The sequence below is a fragment of the Astatotilapia calliptera genome, chromosome 16 (genome assembly GCF_900246225.1).
Source record: "Astatotilapia calliptera chromosome 16, fAstCal1.2, whole genome shotgun sequence".
In the NCBI taxonomy this organism is placed as follows: Eukaryota; Metazoa; Chordata; class Actinopteri; order Cichliformes; family Cichlidae; genus Astatotilapia; species Astatotilapia calliptera.
The window spans coordinates 32,464,368-32,482,174 of record NC_039317.1 but is presented as its reverse complement, the minus strand read 5'-3'; the positions used below and the strand labels follow the sequence as shown (position 1 = coordinate 32,482,174).

At 40.8% G+C, this 17,807-nt stretch overlaps 1 protein-coding gene across 3 annotated transcripts in view; it reads right to left on the bottom strand.

Moving 5' to 3' along the window:
* The window catches only part of ube2f (ubiquitin-conjugating enzyme E2F (putative)), a 52,593-nt gene extending 35,625 nt beyond the window's left edge, over positions 1 to 16,968 (bottom strand). For 2 of the 3 annotated variants that reach the window (XM_026144147.1, XM_026144149.1), the window contains exons 1-4: positions 16,669 to 16,890; positions 13,659 to 13,843; positions 11,219 to 11,248; positions 6,554 to 6,619 (exon numbers count right to left, since the gene is read on the bottom strand). In XM_026144147.1, coding sequence (XP_025999932.1) covers positions 6,554 to 6,619; positions 11,219 to 11,248; positions 13,659 to 13,773 — 211 coding nt within the window. In that variant the 5' untranslated portion in view covers positions 13,774 to 13,843; positions 16,669 to 16,890. The other variant, XM_026144148.1, reaches the window with a different exon arrangement.
* Between the last annotated feature and the right edge of the window lie 839 nt (positions 16,969 to 17,807).

Genomic DNA, 17,807 nt, shown 5'->3' with positions numbered 1-17,807 from the left:
CTATAGATGGTTCTGGCGCCACTTAAAGCTGTGCACAAGCTGGACATCACTGAACTTCTGATGACTATGCAGCTGCTGTAGCTTCCTTATGGTCATGTCTCAGCAGGAAAAAAACAACAGTTGTTTACTCTACAGCACCTCTCACTGCTCTCTTAGCTGGGACTTTTGTTCTCCGTGTTTATCAGTCTAATAACTTCACAGCAGGAAGGAACAAACACTGGCAAGCATCTTAACAACCAAAAATCACAGAACAGAAAACACAAAAACCCAACTGTGGTGATTCTGAGGCTAAATCTGAAGACGTGGCTGCAACAAAAAGTGAGTGAAGTTAGCAACGAATTAGAAAAGCATAATAAATGTTTAAAATTGACTTTGTATCAAGATTGGGCCCTTTTACTTTATTCAAACTTTAGTCACACTTCCAGGCTTGCGCATACACTTTGTACGCAGCAACAATGGGCATTACAATACTGTAATTATGCTTCCACGCAGCACAAAGACAAGGCGATTGGTACATCAATTTTCTCTCATCATTGTAGTTCTAATAATAATAACAGTGACATGTGAGAATGCGTTCACCCCGTCGTGTTGCTGGTGTCCCCATTCCTCAGAGACTGAGGGGTCTAAGAGCACGGGGTCACAGCACAGAGTGTTTCATGGGAAAAGAAACAAAAGTACACAGACATTCCAACTAAATAACAACAGACCTAACTAATGTGTTGTCTACCACCTGCCTTGTTTCAATTAGATCTGGGAAGCCAATCCAGCACCAGCTATGTTTCCTTTGATGAGTATTCATGTGTTCTTAATTTGGTTTTGTGTCGTTTACTTTGTGTGATATGTATGAGATGATTTGAGCTGCTCAAAAAATGTTTTTACAAGTAATTGTTTACTAAAAATATGAGAAAGAACAGTGAATAGTAATACAGCTTAATTCCCAGAATGACCTACAGATCTATTATATGTGACTGTCAAGGACTTTATCTGAAAGGTGATTTTCTGATGTTTTGCCCTGCTGATTTAGATGATTTAAAACTAATTACAGATGAAGGTTAGATCTTTACAAATAATCTCCTTTTCAGAGGACTCACAAAGCTCTATTCATTAAAACATTCCCACTACAGGATTTTGCCTGATAAGTTATTAGTATCAGTGCAGCAGCATTTCCTCACCATGGGTGAGCAAAGTAAATCAGGCCTTTTGTGAATAAAACGCCAACAAGAGTTCCTTTTTTCCTTTTTAATTTTTTTCTTTGTTAAAAATCACACCATTTAACACGTTTAAATATATAAAAGTAATATTTTCAAAAGCCCTCTGAGTCAAATTGCCAGCTTAGTTTGTGCCACCACTGCATGTCATCAACTTTCATCTCCTCTCTCTCACACACACTTTTATCTTGTCCTTGGTCTCTACGCTTTTCCTTTCTTTTCTCTTTCCCCATCAGCCTCCAACCAGTCATGCCAGATGGCTTTTAAAACAAACAATCAAGATGTGATTGAAGTCAAACATCCAGGGGCTTAACAAAAGTATTGTATTAGCTGTTTAGAAATAAGAGCCATTTTTGTACATAGTTCCCTGTTGTCAGGGGCTCAAAAGTAATTGGACAAGTCTATGACGAGCAGTTTCACAATCAGGTGAGGGCAGCTACCTCGTTATTTTATGACAAGTTAAGCCAGCTGTGGAGTTGTGGGTGTTGCATTTGGGATCTTTTCACTGCAACTCAATAAACAGTCAAAAGAGTTGTCAATAAAAACAAAATATAATAAAATAAAAAGTAATTAACCTGTCAAGAAAATTGCAAATATTTCATGAAACCTAGACAAGTCAATGAGGGCTTATCCAGATTGACAGGGAGATAAATGTAAGGAGAAGGAGAGCGCTCTGAAGCATATCACATCAAACATGGTGGAATCAATGTTATGGTATAGGCATGTACAGTGGGGCAAAAAAGTATTTAGTCAGCCACCGATTGTGCAAGTTCCCCCACCTAAAATGATGACAGAGGTCAGTAATTTGCACTAGAGGTACACTTCAACTGTGAGAGACAGAATGTGAAAAAAAAAAAATCCATGAATCCACATGGTAGGATTTGTAAAGAATTTATTCGTAAATCAGGGTGGAAAATAAGTATTTGGTCAATAACAAAAATACAACTCAATACTTTGTAACATAACCTTTGTTGGCAATAACAGAGGTCAAACGTTTACTATAGGTCTTTACCAGGTTTGCACACACAGTAGCTGGTATTTTGGCCCATTCCTCCATGCAGATCTTCTCGAGAGCAGTGATGTTTTGGGGCTGTCGCCGAGCAACACGGACTTTCAACTCCCGCCACAGATTTTCTATGGGGTTGAGGTCTGGAGACTGGCTAGGCCACTCCAGGACTTTCAAATGCTTCTTACGGAGCCACTCCTTTGTTGCCCGGGCGGTGTGTTTTGGATCATTGTCATGTTGGAAGACCCAGCCTCGTTTCATCTTCAAAGTTCTCACTGATGGAAGGAGGTTTTGGCTCAAAATCTCACCATACATGGCCCCATTCATTCTGTCCTTAACACGGATCAGTCGTCCTGTCCCCTTGGCAGAAAAACAGCCCCATAGCATGATGTTTCCACCCCCATGCTTCACAGTAGGTATGGTGTTCTTGGGATGCAACTCAGCATTCTTCTTCCTCCAAACACGACGAGTTGAGTTTATACCAAAAAGTTCTACTTTGGTTTCATCTGACCACATGACATTCTCCCAATCCTCTGCTGTATCATCCATGTGCTCTCTGGCAAACTTCAGACGGGCCTGGACATGCACTGGCTTCAGCAGCGGAACACGTCTGGCACTGCGGGATTTGATTCCCTGCCGTTGTAGTGTGTTACTGATGGTGACCTTTGTTACTTTGGTCCCAGCTCTCTGCAGGTCATTCACCAGGTCCCCCCGTGTGGTTCTGGGATCTTTGCTCACCGTTCTCATGATCATTTTGACCCCACGGGATGAGATCAAGCTGCTTGCCTATTGTAGATTCACTCTTCCCAGTCTGGTGCAGGTCTACAATACTTTTCCTGGTGTCCTTCGAAAGCTCTTTGGTCTTGGCCATGGCGGAGTTTGGAGTCTGACTGTTTGAGGCTGTGGACAGGTGTCTTTTATACAGATGATGAGTTCAAACAGGTGCCATTCATACAGGTAACGAGTGGGGGACAGAAAAGCTTCTTACAGAAGACGTTACAGGTCTGTGAGAGCCAGAGATTTTCCTTGTTTGAGGTGACCAAATACTTATTTTCCACCCTAATTTACAAATAAATTCTTTACAAATCCTACCATGTGAATTCATGGATTTTTTTTTTTCACATTCTGTCTCTCACAGTTGAAGTGTACCTCTGGTGCAAATTACTGACCTCTCTCATCATTTTAAGTGGGGGAACTTGCACAATCGGTGGCTGACTAAATACTTTTTTGCCCCACTGTATGGCTGCGATTAGAGTTTACTGATGACGTGAGCACTTTCAGAAACAGAAGGATGAATTCTGGAGTGCACGGGGCTCCACTTTCTGCTCATATTCAGATAAATGCTCCAATGATGTTTAACAGTGCAATTTGAACCAAATGACTAAGATTCAAAATCTATGAGGGACAGTACACAGAGTCAAACCTACAAATGTTGTGTCATTGCCTAAACACTTGACTGATATATATATATTTTTACCTTCTTTACAGGTTGATCAAATCAGAGAGTTGACTTTAAAATGAAGACCACAGAGCCCAAGATGCACAACCTTTGAGTCCAACATTTAAATGAATACAGGATTCAGGAATATTTTTTCCACATTTGGTACAAAAAGTGATTGAGCACACTCTGCTACCTTCAGAACAATGTATTCATGCATTTCTAACCAAAGCAGTGAGTTTTATAGAACAACGTTTTAACCCTTGTAGCATGAAAACTGTTCCAGAGTAAACGGTGCCACGGTCTATGAGAAACATAGAGAACAAGAGAAGAAAATATGAAAGAACATGAGGAAAAAAGCAAAAAAGCAAAACAAAGGATCGCTTAGCCTAGAGCTAAAAATGCTCTACATAGCAAGTCAAGCTGATTTTACCTTACGCTGCTAAGAGATATTAGACAGCCTGCATCCGGAGGCAAGTTCCTCTTGCATTTGATTTTTCATTTTCCGGCCCGACTACAATTACCTTCCCTGAAGCACAAATTAAAGATGCTTCATGGGTAACGTCAGCTTTTTACACTGCCATTCTTAAAGGAAAAATCTAACAATGGAAATAAGACAAATATTCATACAGCTTTGCCAGAAACACACCTGTAACATGACACGTCTTTATAAATCCACCATTTATTCATTTATTAATTTGAAAAGCTTGATGCTATTTTTTTAGTAACCAAACTCACACAAATTATAGTATCATCCTTTAACATGCATTATAGAGAAATGTACTCCTGTAATCGTGCCTGTGCTTAAATGCTTTTAGATTTGGCTATTAGTATTTTGTGTTTTGACGAGAGGCAATATTTTGTTTGTTCTCACAGATGAAATACAAACGACCAGCAAATGATCAGGGCTGTTGTCTTAAACACCACATTGGTTACAACTGAGGAAATGCAGGACGGCTGAGGGAGCCGCACAGGAGGAGGGAAAAGGAAGATTAAACAAAGACAGAAAACAGAAATGGCAAAAGGGAGCATGTGATAGCCGAGCGCGGTGCGGGTGGAGCCGAGGTGGTGCACGCCAGAAGAGAAGGTTTTGAATAATTGAGCAAGCCTTTTCTGAGAACTCAGTCTCCTTATCAACTCCTCTTAGAATAACACGAAACCAAAGCTTTACTCTAATTGCTGATCTTTGCTTTTCTCTGCAGATATTGCTTACAAAGGCCTCTGTGAACGTTAACCTGAACGTTACAGTGCATACTGCAGTGGAGGAGAGGTGGATGAATCACCGAGACACAATTACACTTTCACACAATTACACAAGGCACACATTTATTACAGGATGAGACAGCTTAGAATTTTCAAATTAATTCATTTCTAAATGCCCGACCCGACAAAAACAAAAAAACAAAAACCTAAACAATTAATTCCATTGTAAAAAAAAGAAAAAAGTTTAAATATTGATGAGTTCCTAAAGTTAAATAACAGTTCTCTAAAGTCATGTTTAAGCTTAAAACTGCTACTAACAAACTCAATTCAAATGCTTTCGATTAGACCAAATCGCACCAATATTTTTTTTTTTAACTTATACAAAATGTATTTGTCCCTCCAATTTATTCTATTAGTCTGTGATTGCGGCAATAAATGTATTTTATCTAAGGAATAATGTACGAATGGTGAATGAAAAAGACAAAAAGCCTTGTCATATGAAAAAACTAATTTAGCATAACACTTATCCTAAAACCTAAAACCAGACCAAACTTAACACTTAGGGTTAAACCCCCCATGTTACTAAAACTACACAGGTAGGAGTAAGACCTTTGATGCACAGATGCTTGGTGGACTCAGAACCCATTGTTGCCATGTTTTGATGCACTGAGGTGTCATTTTTATGAATACAAGGAACAACATGCAGTCTCGCGGTCATTAATGTTATAATCATCTGATTAATTTCTATAAAGAGTTCTTTGAGATGCTGCAGTGGAGTCACTCATGCAAAGACTTGTGTTACCATGTATTTGTAAAGTTGCAAATGTGGACAAAGCCTTGCTCACAAAAACCATCAGAAATGAACTCTCCAAAACAACTTGCAAACCGAGACCATCCTTCATGCACATGACCTCAGTCCACTCACTCCCAAGCCGTACACCCGCCAGCTTTGATGTGGACTGGATGAGTAGTTGTTGGGAAATGTGAAAACATAATAAGACATCTTCCTTAAATTATTAGCTAGATGAAATATTCTACAAATATTTAAATAATATATTTATTACCGCTCTGTTTCTTTGCTTCTCTCCTTCTATTGCTCCAACATGACTGAGATTTCTCTCAGTCTATGGATTGGCATGTTTACTGATGAAAATGAAGACAGATTGCTACATGAGGAGAATGATAAGGAGAAACTGGGTTTGGGCTGGAAGAAAGTTTGTGTGTGATGGAGAGGAAGCAGGAAGTGGGACGCATGAGAGCCTCCGGAGACTTAGGTAACCCCACACCACTATGTTTGGTTTGTACAATATTCGACAGGTAGCCCGCTGAGCTTGAAACAATGCTGATTAAGCACAACTGCCTTGGGGAGTGAGGACAGTGCTGCGGTAATGTGAAAGTACAGAGAATGCTTAAGTGCCTTTCAATAGGAATACTTTAGGACACACAGAGATTGAGAAACAAATTGCAAACACTTGCAGTCTCCTCTCCTTCACACTAAATCACCTGAACCCAACAACGTCCCCGTCAGAGCTTCTTTTACTACACCACTTCATCTTTAAATGTGCTGGTGAAGTAAATTTAAGTGAAACAGAGATTTAAAAACTTTTATAACTAGAATAAGAACCAACTTTTTTTTTTTGAGGGTGTACCAAAGCAGTTTTTAGAGCAGGATCAAAACAGGCTTTCTTATTTTCTTACCAGGAGACACTGCCAGCTGAAAATGATGCAGCTTATCCTCATCTGGAAAACTGGCTTTGCATGTGCCTGGACACGAACGATGTGGGGAAAGAGGAAAAAAAAAAAAAGAGTCATTAGAGTCAGATAATAAAAACAGAAGAATATTTGCCTTACTGGCAAATAAAGGCATTAAAATCTAAGACATACTGCAATCTGTTCTAACCATGGTATGTTGATACCGCCTTAATTTGGTGCAGGGTTTTTGCCTTGCATTTCAAAGTCCCTGTGGCACCATATTCCCCCCTGGTGTTCAAGGACAGGTACTACACTTAAAACTATAAAATAACTCCTCCTTTTATTTGTTTTACTTACATAATTACCAGCTTTTTGATTAAATAATAATGATAGAAATAATTCCTTTATGTCTTAAAATGACTCCAGACTGCCATCTTCACATTCACATTATATATATGCAAATGAGCCCCAGCAGCTCTAGCATATATACTCAGTGCTCACTATTGGCTTTGGTCACACACCGTAACACTACTCTGTGCTGCACAATGGAAGTTATAATATCAGAGTAATGCAGACACACACACACACACACACCAACTAGAAACTCATTCTGAAGAGGATGATCAAATTATACCGGGCTGGCTGCCAGTCAATGCATCAGAATGTTAATATAAAGTGTTTCACACATTGCTCCCTGATTAGAAAAGAATTAATGAAACCCTGGTTGTCTGAATCAGTGTCATTAAAGAGCCCTTGAGAAATAAAGTGCTCTGCTTGCTCTATGAGAAGATTGCATATTGCATTTAAATACAGCATCAATTTTTTTTATAACCTTTCTTCACCTCAAAACATGAAAATGATGTCTTAAAAGCTGCAAATAAAAACTTACATAAATGGATCAATAACAACAATAATAATAATTATGTGATGAAGTAAACAGCTACAATTAAGACATGTTTATGAGCGTAAACCTATAGAGAATAAAAATGTCTTCACTGCACGGTGGATGAATCCCAGCTTTCACCTGGACAACAAAACTTCCCTCAGTGAAGTCCATCAGCCACGAGTGCTCCTTGTTTTTTTTACATCTGATTTGCTTCTTATTTCCCCATCCACCCTACGTTTAACATATTGCCTTTAACAGGCAAAGCTCTCTGCTTTAAGTGATTCCAAGAAAGTCACAAATATAAAAGTGAAAGACTGTGCACACAAATCTGTCACTGTTCTTCACACTGGTGTTTCTCACTGTGTTCACAGCCGGGAGGGTTGTTTTTACGTATTTAATGAATTCATACTCTTCAAGGTATCTTAGCGTTCATACTGGGACGTAAAGAAAGGATACGTAGTGGTCCATACATATTTAACAAATGAGGTATGAGCACTCGGGAGTTCCTAAAACAAACAGCACTTTGCATCTAAAAAAAAAAAAAACAAACCCAACCAAACAAAAAAAAAACAACAACATTGATATGTTTTGATAAAACATTTATCATCCAGACAACGATATAAATCACAAACATTTTAAATTTTCTGTAAATTCTGTGAATCTCGGGCAACTCGACTTGAAGTGTTTTCAGCTGAGCGCCGTGTACCTGAAGTCGAGTGTTTTGACCGATCCGTGAAACTACAGTTTTAGATACAAGTTGTAACGGCCGCCATTTTCTTTGTGAGTATTTATTACACGGCGTGCTGCGGGGAAAAGCTTGTTTTAACGTTTAAGTCTAAGGTGCATTTTGAGCACCTGACGGCTCTATTTTGCTTTTCATCCGTAAACTCGCTCCGTACTCTTTTACGCGACTCTTGAGTAGGTGGTAGAAGAGGTTTGTCGTGTTTGAGTCTGTAGTGGGGACCGGTTTTCGGCATAATTTGCATTGTACAGTTTTCTGGTCCGTGTCAGACTTTTCATAACCAAACCATGTCCATGCTACAGAGGTAGCCCCTCGTTTAGAAATATGGTCCTCGATTTGTTTTGACTGGTCCTTCCTTTTCTCTTATACTAACATGGAGCCTATAAAACAGGAAGCTCCGTTCTGCCGGAGGTTTCTTCCTATTAAAAGGGAGTTTTTCCTTCCCACTGTCCCCAAAGGGTCACATGATTGTTGGGTTTTTCTCTGTATGTACAGTATTATTGTAGGGTCTACCTTACAATATAAAGCACCTTGAGGCAACTGTTGTTGTAATTTGGCACTGTATAAATAAATAAAATGTAATTACATTGAATTGAAGTTGCTGATTGGAAATGTAATAATTAGATCTTTGTAATCAGCAGATTGGATAAAATCTTATTGGACAAAACAGATGCTGAAAAAGCTTAACTTGGGGAGATAATTTGCAGTATAAAAAAGTGAAATATATGTTATTCCAATAGTGAGATGGAAAATCACAATAAAATTGTATCTCGAGTGAAGTATTGAGGTAATATCGTATAGTGGGAAGTCTGGTGATTCCCACCTCTAACATATATTAAATCCTAATATGTTTTTACACATAAGCCCGGTTTCCATAAATAAAAACTACTTTAAAAAAAGCACTTTGCACAGAACATTATTTTATCATTCTTTAATTGTACAGCACAGGTTGCAGAAACATAAACGCCTCCTGCTTCACACTGCTGTTCATCTAAGAGCCGCATGACCTCACAGCAACTGTAGTGATTGTTTGAAAAGCAATTTGAAGAACTCTCAGGTTGTCATATGAGGAAGAGATCAAATAAGCTGCGAACACCCGCTGCAGCAGCGCCTACCTCCAGCAACTACTCACTAGTGCTTTTTTTGGACTCTTTGAATTGTGTCTTAAATTTGAATCTCACAAAAACATCTTCTAAGAAAGCCAATCAGCGGTGTTACTTTCCTGTTTCCGTGTGCATGACACATTGTTCATTGACCCTCAAGCTACACATCAGTTTCATCAGGCCACAAACAAAACCAAAAAAAGAAGCAACCTGGTCTGAGCCACAGCAAGCATGATGAACTCTGCACTTGTACATAGCAGTGACCAAAGAAGATCTGATATACTGAGGTGGAAGTGCTAAAATAGTAGCCAAGGGTAAAGTCTGTTTAAACAAATATCTCCCCTAAGGGCAGAAATACAGCGAGCAGCAAACGTCTTCAGGCCTGCATCACTTTTGTTTATATTTAAAGACATGAATCACTTGCAGCTTAGCACAGATACATTTATGAGGTCGAACTCGACGAGCTGGCTGAAAATGCGCAGCTAAATAATGCTAAGCTGTCTCTTATCATTTAAAAACATCCACCAGTCTGTCATTTGTAGGGATGGGTATCGTTTAGGTTTTATCCGATACCGGTGCCAAATCTGTACTTTTGAAACGGTGCCGGTGCTTAAACGGTGCTCGAACCGGTGCTTAAAGAATGGAGAACACAAACTTTGTCCAAAAACCTCTCATGTTCAGCTGTTTTTTTGTAAAAAGATAACAATGTTAGCCTTTTCTGCAGCTATGGGGCATATATGGTATCACTCTTGGCTGGAAGCAGTGCTTAATCAATGGAAAAAACACAAACTTTGTCCTAAACCTCTCATGTTTAACTGTTTTCCTCTTTTTCTTTGGTCATTTTAGCCTTTTTGGCAGGGTGAAGGGAGCATCTGCCATCAAACAAGAAGACAGCCGCATGTAGCTATGATGATGTTTGCTAGTTCACCTTACATGCATTAATGTAATAACGTGGTTAGCCTACTCAACGTAAATTACACACTAACAACATTAAGCTACTCACGCAGAGAAGAACGGCTGCTGCTGCATCATCATCCTCATCATTTCTGCTACACTGGCAGGGCTAGGGGCCAGGACTCTCCTCTTCGGGTTTTTGGGGGATGTTGCTCCGGGTCCGATAACTGGCAACCCACCCGACGTGCACGGTGTGAGGTCTCGCAGCAAGCTATCAAATACGGCGCATTTCTCGGCTTTTAAAAAAAAAACGCTATGCGTCACCAGCTGTTTAATCGGATTCTTGGTGTTACCTCCTTTGACAGTATCACAGTATCAGCTTAAAGCACTTGTTGCAGGCTGCTGAGTTTGCATATTTTGCTATGAAGTACAGCCAGACTTTGACCGCTTCGCCTTGGGCATTTTTAATCTGTAGCTCTGCTCTAACAGAACGTACGTACCTGGCCCCGCCTACTATCCTCGGAAACGTAAAATGATTGGCTAGAAGTGTATCACAGCTCAGGAAAAAAAAAGCACCGAAATGTGCGCTGCTTTTCGGTCTGGTTACTACCGTTTATGTCAGAACCGGTGCCATCATGGCACCGGACACCGGTACCCATCCCTAGTCATTTGGACTAAGTAGTCTTCCATGAATCACTCACTTAACAAACATTTTAACCATGAAGTAAAATGATCGTGTTACTGGTTGTTGCTGAATAACTTCGTGGCAATCTAATAACGGCTTAAAGTATGGTTACAAATAGCTTTCACTTAACATTAGCAAAGCAATTTGTCAAAAACAGAGAACGTGAAGCACATCAGAGGCTTGGTTTTCTTTCCTGCCTCCTTTATACCATAACTGAGGAAATTAAGAGCCAGAAGGAGACTATGAGGATTTATGGCAAATTAGGCCAATTACTCAGTTGTCAGAGTTTCAGCCGCTTTTGACTGGCGGAAAACGTGAAGCTGAAAAAAAATGCTGTGTGTATGAAAGTGGAAGTACTTACTAGGAAGATTGGCTTCAAGTTCGGCAACTTCTGTTGGCAGAAAATAAGAACGAGTGAGACAGCAGCAAAAACACAAAAAAAAAGAGGCTGAAGAATGAGGCACAGTGTGATATCCTCATACACAAAGAACTCAAACTCCCACACTGGTGTTTTTATAATGAAGTAATATTTTAGTAGCTGCATTGTCAGGAAAGTTTCTCTGCATAAAACATAAAGTCTAATATGAAATTCATACACGAAAAAATGTATTTTACATACAGCGCAGTGTAGCAGAGACACACAGCGAGTAACACGGTGGGCCAAAGTAGGAAAAAGGAGACGGGGAGAGAGAAGAGCAACGCAAGAAGGATAAAAGGTTGTTTTGTTCTCGCTGCCAGAGGGCGAGGTCGGGCTGAATTTTTAAAAGCGTTCAGGGTCTGTTGTGTTTTCTCACTACTGACACACTTTTCACTCCTAATTCGTGTCAGCTGGTTTAACACCTTTACCTCCCAGAAAAATACACAACAAAAATACCCGTTGTATTTTTCTTCTCTGGGCAGCTGGTGCTGTTGGTCGGACGTGGCCTGCTGAGAATTTTTACTTTGGTAAATATGCTCTTTGAGATGTGCATAGTCTAATAATTAGGTAATTCAAGGAAGTCGCTGGAGTTTCATCTGTTTCTCCACACAGAATGTGCATACACAGTAATCTACTTAACAGCTCCCTCGGAGATAACGCCGGCTTACTGTTTTGCCTAAGGAGACCAACGATGGGCTTTTATCAGATTAAGAGTAGCTCACAGTAACAAACTTTGGCCAAAAGGCAAAGTCCTATTCAGATTTTGAAAAATTTTTAATCCACCACCTACAATTTAGGTCACCTGTCCCCAGCTAAGAAAAGCTAAAAGAGACTCCTTCCTTCTGGCTGAAGGTGGGTCTCTCTATAAAACTAATACGTGTAAAAACATTTGTGTGAAGTATGTTTTTGGGATGGTTGGCTCTAAATCACCAACTTATACGGTCATGCATTCAAAAGTTAAACATAAAATTTACCAACTTTATTTTGCGTCTGTAAACATGATATACTTGCACTATAAAATACCAAAATAACAATAATACAACAAGGACATGTGCAGCCTTTATGTTGGAGGGCTGGGAGATGTCTTACTACAACAGTTGGCCTGAAAAGCATTTTGTTAGTGGAGGTAAAGCTTCAGGAGTGTAAGACCAAGACTAAGATTACATGTTTGATAATAACGTCAGACAAATGTGAGTGTGAAAGTTATTTCGAGGCTATTTTCTGTGTTGAAACACAAAATTATTCATTGATCAAAAAACCAATTTGTTTACATCTCTTGGGTCTTATTGTGTTGTCATGAGCTGCAGCTGCTGCCATTATTCATGCATGTTTGACTGGCAAAGCTGTCACCTGCTGGGAGTCTCAAAGGGAATGGCATTTGGGTATTTCTCCACGTGATGCTCAAACAAAAATTCTGACTAATTAGATGTATTACCTACAACTAATATTTTAATAAAGTTGATTTCCATGATTCTATGCGTGTAACATAAAGAAATAAAGAAAGATCCCTTTGGAGAGATCATCTCTGTGCGCACCTCTGGGCGGCGTCCTGCTATTGCAGAGCCCTCACTGGAAGCCCCATTTTAACCACTTGCACTCTTGTCCTACGATGTTCTGGATCTACTTTACTGTGTCTAAAACAAGCATTCAACCAGAGTTTCAAGTTGAGGAGGAAGACGAAGTTGTAGAGCTCAGAGCAGGTGGCCAGTCTCACCTCAGGGCATGCCCACTTATAGGTTTAAACAAGAGGTTTAAAAATTGCTGCTGTCGCTAGTCAACATTCTAATGCTAATCAGTTAAAGTACCTCTCTCCTATTTTATTACTGAACACTTGTTGTTGCCCATTATTTCTGAGACGCTACAAGTTCAAGGGCTACAACCCAAAATGTAAAATGTGATTTGATTATTTAAGAACATGATTAAGTGTTTCTAACAACTCTTGAATACACACGTAATATCAGAGGAGACAGCATTTAACCTCGTCCATTACGCTCGACTCGGATTTCCGAGCGTGTACTACTATGACACGAGTCAGTCAGACTGTGTGCTGCCATTTAAAAACATTAGTAAATTAGCCTCAAGGAGCATCCCTAATATTCATGGCGCTCTGCACAGTGAATGTTTTGTCTCTGTGGTCAGAGCCAGAGAGAGAGAGCTAACATAGAAGTGACTCTCACCCTAACCAGTGAGCACAAATGCTGGGACAGACTCCAGCCACTCCGTCAAGCTAAGATGGAGAAACAGTTAAGAAGAAGGAAGGAAGGATGGATTATATTCACAAGAGGAAAACTGTTGCAACCTTGTTGAAATCTAGTTTTGTTCCTGTAATAAAAAAGGGAAACTGAAACTGAAAAATGGACCAAATTATAAAATACCCGGGTACCTTTGGTAAGGAGGCGGTCTCTGATTGAGACCCTGTGGGTGGAGTCTGAGGCTCCGGAGGCACGGCCTGTCTTTCCTCCGTCTTCTTTCTTCAGCTTACTGGCCAACGTGAGCATGGCTACGCTGATGTGATATGACTGTCAAAACCACGGTGCACCGTGCTGCAATGCACTGCTGCTCAAATGCCTGCAAACAACACAGAGCATACAGAATAAAATGCTCAGTTACACCATACTGCATAACACACAGATGCAGAGGCATTATAAGGTAGTGATACAGCAGTCAAATAATCCTGAATTACACGAGGGAGTCTGTGTTTTCATTACAAATAGATATTTCTACCACTTCCTTTAACTGTTCTCATTAGGGGTCGCCACAGCAGATAATCTCCCTCCCCATATCCCAGCATCCTCCACTGTCACACCAACCCTCTGCATGTCTTCCTTCAATACATCCATAAACCACCTCACAGCTCCATATTTAACATCCATTGGACAATATACCCATTGCCCCTCCTCTGTACATGTCCAAATCAGCTCATCAACTTTGACTCCAACCTGATGTGTGCCTCTCATGAACTCATTTCTAATCTTGTCCATTTTGGTCACCTGCAATAAAAATTTGCCACCTCCAGGCTGGCCTTCTGTCTAATTGTCAGTGCCACCATGTCAAGCTACACATCCTAGCAGGTCTCACTACCATCTTGTAAAACTTCCCTTTTATTCCTGCAGCTCTCCTGTCACAAATTACCCCTGACATCCATCTCCACCCACTCCACTCCACCTGCACTCACTTCTTCATCTCTCTTGTGGACTGTCTGTTGCACTGAATGGCTGACCCCCCCGTTTAAACTCATCTACCTTCATCACCTCTGCTCCTTCACCTCTCATTCACATGTATTCTGTCTTGCTTCTACTGACTTTCATTCCTCCTCTTGAGACCATAGCTTCACCTCTCCAGGCTCTCTTCCACTTGATCCCTACTCTCACTACAGACCACAGTCATCTGCAATCATCACAGTCCATCAGTGGATGGTCAGCCTGTCCATCACCACTGCAAACAAGAAGATCCCTGAAGTAAACTCACCCGACCTTGAACCCATCTGTCACTCCTACTGCACACCTCACCACCATCACGCTGACCTCATACAGGTCCTGCACCACCCTTATATCCTTCTTTGCCAATCCTCACTTCCTCATGCAGCACCACAGTTCCTCTCTGGACACCCTATCATATGCTTCACGTAGAACATTAAAGACTTAGTGAAGCTCCTTCTGACCTTATCTATACTTCCCCATCAACACTCTCAAAACAAGTATCACATCTGTAGTAACGTCACTTGTTAATTGCAGTTATTCAAACATTCACACTGGTTTCCTCCCACAATCTAAAATTGAGGACAAAAATTCAAAACTTCTCATGTAACTGTGGTTTAAAACATAATGCAATGCTGTTACAATTATGCACATACAGGTAACACAGAGAATAGAGAGGCGCAAACACACAGACCATAGCTCTTTCAAGGTAAATTGCATCAAAGGCAAACAGTAAGAAGTCTCTATTTTTTCACAGAAAATTAGTACTACTACATATCACATACATTACTACAACTACTGTGAAAAAATGATTTTAAACTCGTTCATTTTTAATCCATCTTAATTGCAACTCATAAGCAACTCATCTGCAATTCCAAATGATGTGCAGAGACGTGCTGAAAAAGTTTTGAATTATAGATATGTTAAATATTATTTCCTGCACAATCATGCTTTTGATCTCGTAGCTATCATCTGGTTGCAGAGAAGGTGTGAATTTAGTGTGAATTTAATGCGGGGGGATTCAAATGTAACTCAAAAACAAGATCTAGTATTGAGCACCGCAACACAACATTTCCATCAACAGAAGGAAATCTCACTGCACACATTCCTTCTGTGTGATAAGCAGGTTGCTGAGTCAAGACATCACGGAGTGTTACATTTCTTGCAGGATCACTACTCGTACAGTACAGTCCACAGTCAGTCAAGGGCTGGAAGTTTTCATGACGAGAAAACAGATGGACCTTGAATCCAGGAACACAGATATACTGTAAACAAACAGTGTCTGAGGCCGAATGTGACCCTGACTGTTAAGGGTATATCATCAGTGGGGCATACAGAGGACAGCACTGGCTTGCTGTCAGTTGGTCTATCTTACCTTTTTCCTGACAGGTTACATTTTTTATCTGGAACATCATGAGACATTGCACATGCAATATTTGTCCTCCACTCTCATCTGACATCAGACTCAATCTTTATGGTCTTTTGAAAACATCATGTGCCACGGCGCTCTTACTGTGATACTGCTTCACAGACAGCGCAGGCTGCAGCTCTCGGTCAGTGTGAATCCAGTCTGAGCGATGTGGGAAGCAGAGACTAAAGGTATCAACTATCAGCGGACCGTGAAATGTGTGTCACTGCGCCTGAGTCAAGGCCCACCTGCCTCAGCTGTCACTCACTGCTGCACCTCCTTGACACATAGCACCTGGATGCCGGTCAAACAGTAAGCAGGCAACATATGACACATCTGTCAGGCCTACCGCAGTTCCAGCGATCAGCGCAACTGAAAATGTTCCCTAAATCCCAAACTTCCCCAAAACCCAAACCCAACGTGACCCAAACTAGAAGGAGTCGGCTCCCTTCTTATAACACCCAAACCAAACAGAGGTGTAGTACACGAGTTAAACCTTTGTGCAGAGCTGAAAGTGCTTCAAACACATTCAGGACTCGTACTAAAACTTTTCAGAGTGAAGTCACTGCCTCGTCTCCGAGCTGTGGGCTGCTGTGTTACCGTAAAATAACAACAACAAATGGCTCACACCGCTCAGCACGGCTAGCTGGACACTATGCCCAAGCTCATACGCAGCCTCGGCTCGGGGTTATTCCTCTCTAAACGCAGATGGGAGCAGCTGTACAGCTGAAAGTTGCCCGCAAAGTCTGTGTGCTAACTGCTGTTAGCCTGTGTGTGATCTGTGTTACCTGCTGTCTCAGAGCTAGCGCTCCGCGCTACACCATAATCAGCCGCCCCTCCTCTGCTCGGGCCGCAGTCTGCAACTCCAGCCGAGACTCGTAGCAGCTCCGTGCGCCTGTAAATAACCTCAAAAATGACGCCCTGGAGGCACGAAATGGATATGAACTGATTTAGGAATCAGCTGTCAGAACTTCGCTCCGGTGTCATGGGCAACGGAAGTGCAGTGGGTAGTTTACCTTACTGCTGTCCGTGTAGACAGTGCAGCTGATAAATAGTTCCGCAGGGCAGCAGCCGTCTTCTCGTCCATTCTAGTAAGTTCCAGTTTAAAATGGGTAGTAGACGATATGATTATTTAAAAAATTAATTACAGAAATAATTTAACATTACATTGGTATATTATTTGTACATTTGTACGTGCATTTCGTGCCAGTGCCAGTGTGTGAATGTGTGTGTGAATGGGTGAATAACTGAATGTAGTGTAAAGCGCTTTGGGGTCCTATGGACTAGAAAAGCGCTATACAAATGCAGGCCATTTACCATTTACCATTTCATTTATGTCATTAACTACAGCAGCATTTCTTTGTCATGTTGAAAAACTGAGATGTACATTTTAAAAGTGTATGTCTTTTTTCTTATATTGAGATCGTCCAGGGATTCATTGTGCAATTAAACCAGGGCTGCCCAATCCCAGTCCTCGAGAGCTACTATCCTGCAGCTTTTAGATGCATCCCTACTCCAACACAGCTGAATCAAATGAATGGCTTGTTATCAGGCCTTTGCCAAACACGATGGCATGCTGAAGAGGTAATCAAACCATTTGATTCAGCTGTGTTTGGCAAAGGCCTGATAACAAGCCATTCATTTGATTCAGCTGTGTTGGAGTAGGGATGCATCTAAAAGCTGCAGGACGGTAGCTCTCGAGGACCGGGATTGGGCACCCCTGAGTTAAACTAAAGATCAGAGTGGGCTGTAGTTTGAGTTTGATACTGTTTCTCTAAAAGGATTTGGACATGAGTAAAATGTTTCCACTTATATATAAACACACAAATAATGTATGTTTATATATAATTATGAGCTGCATGTAACCAGATACAGTGGAGCAAAAAAGTATTTAGTCAGCCACCGATTGTGCAAGTTCCCCCACTTA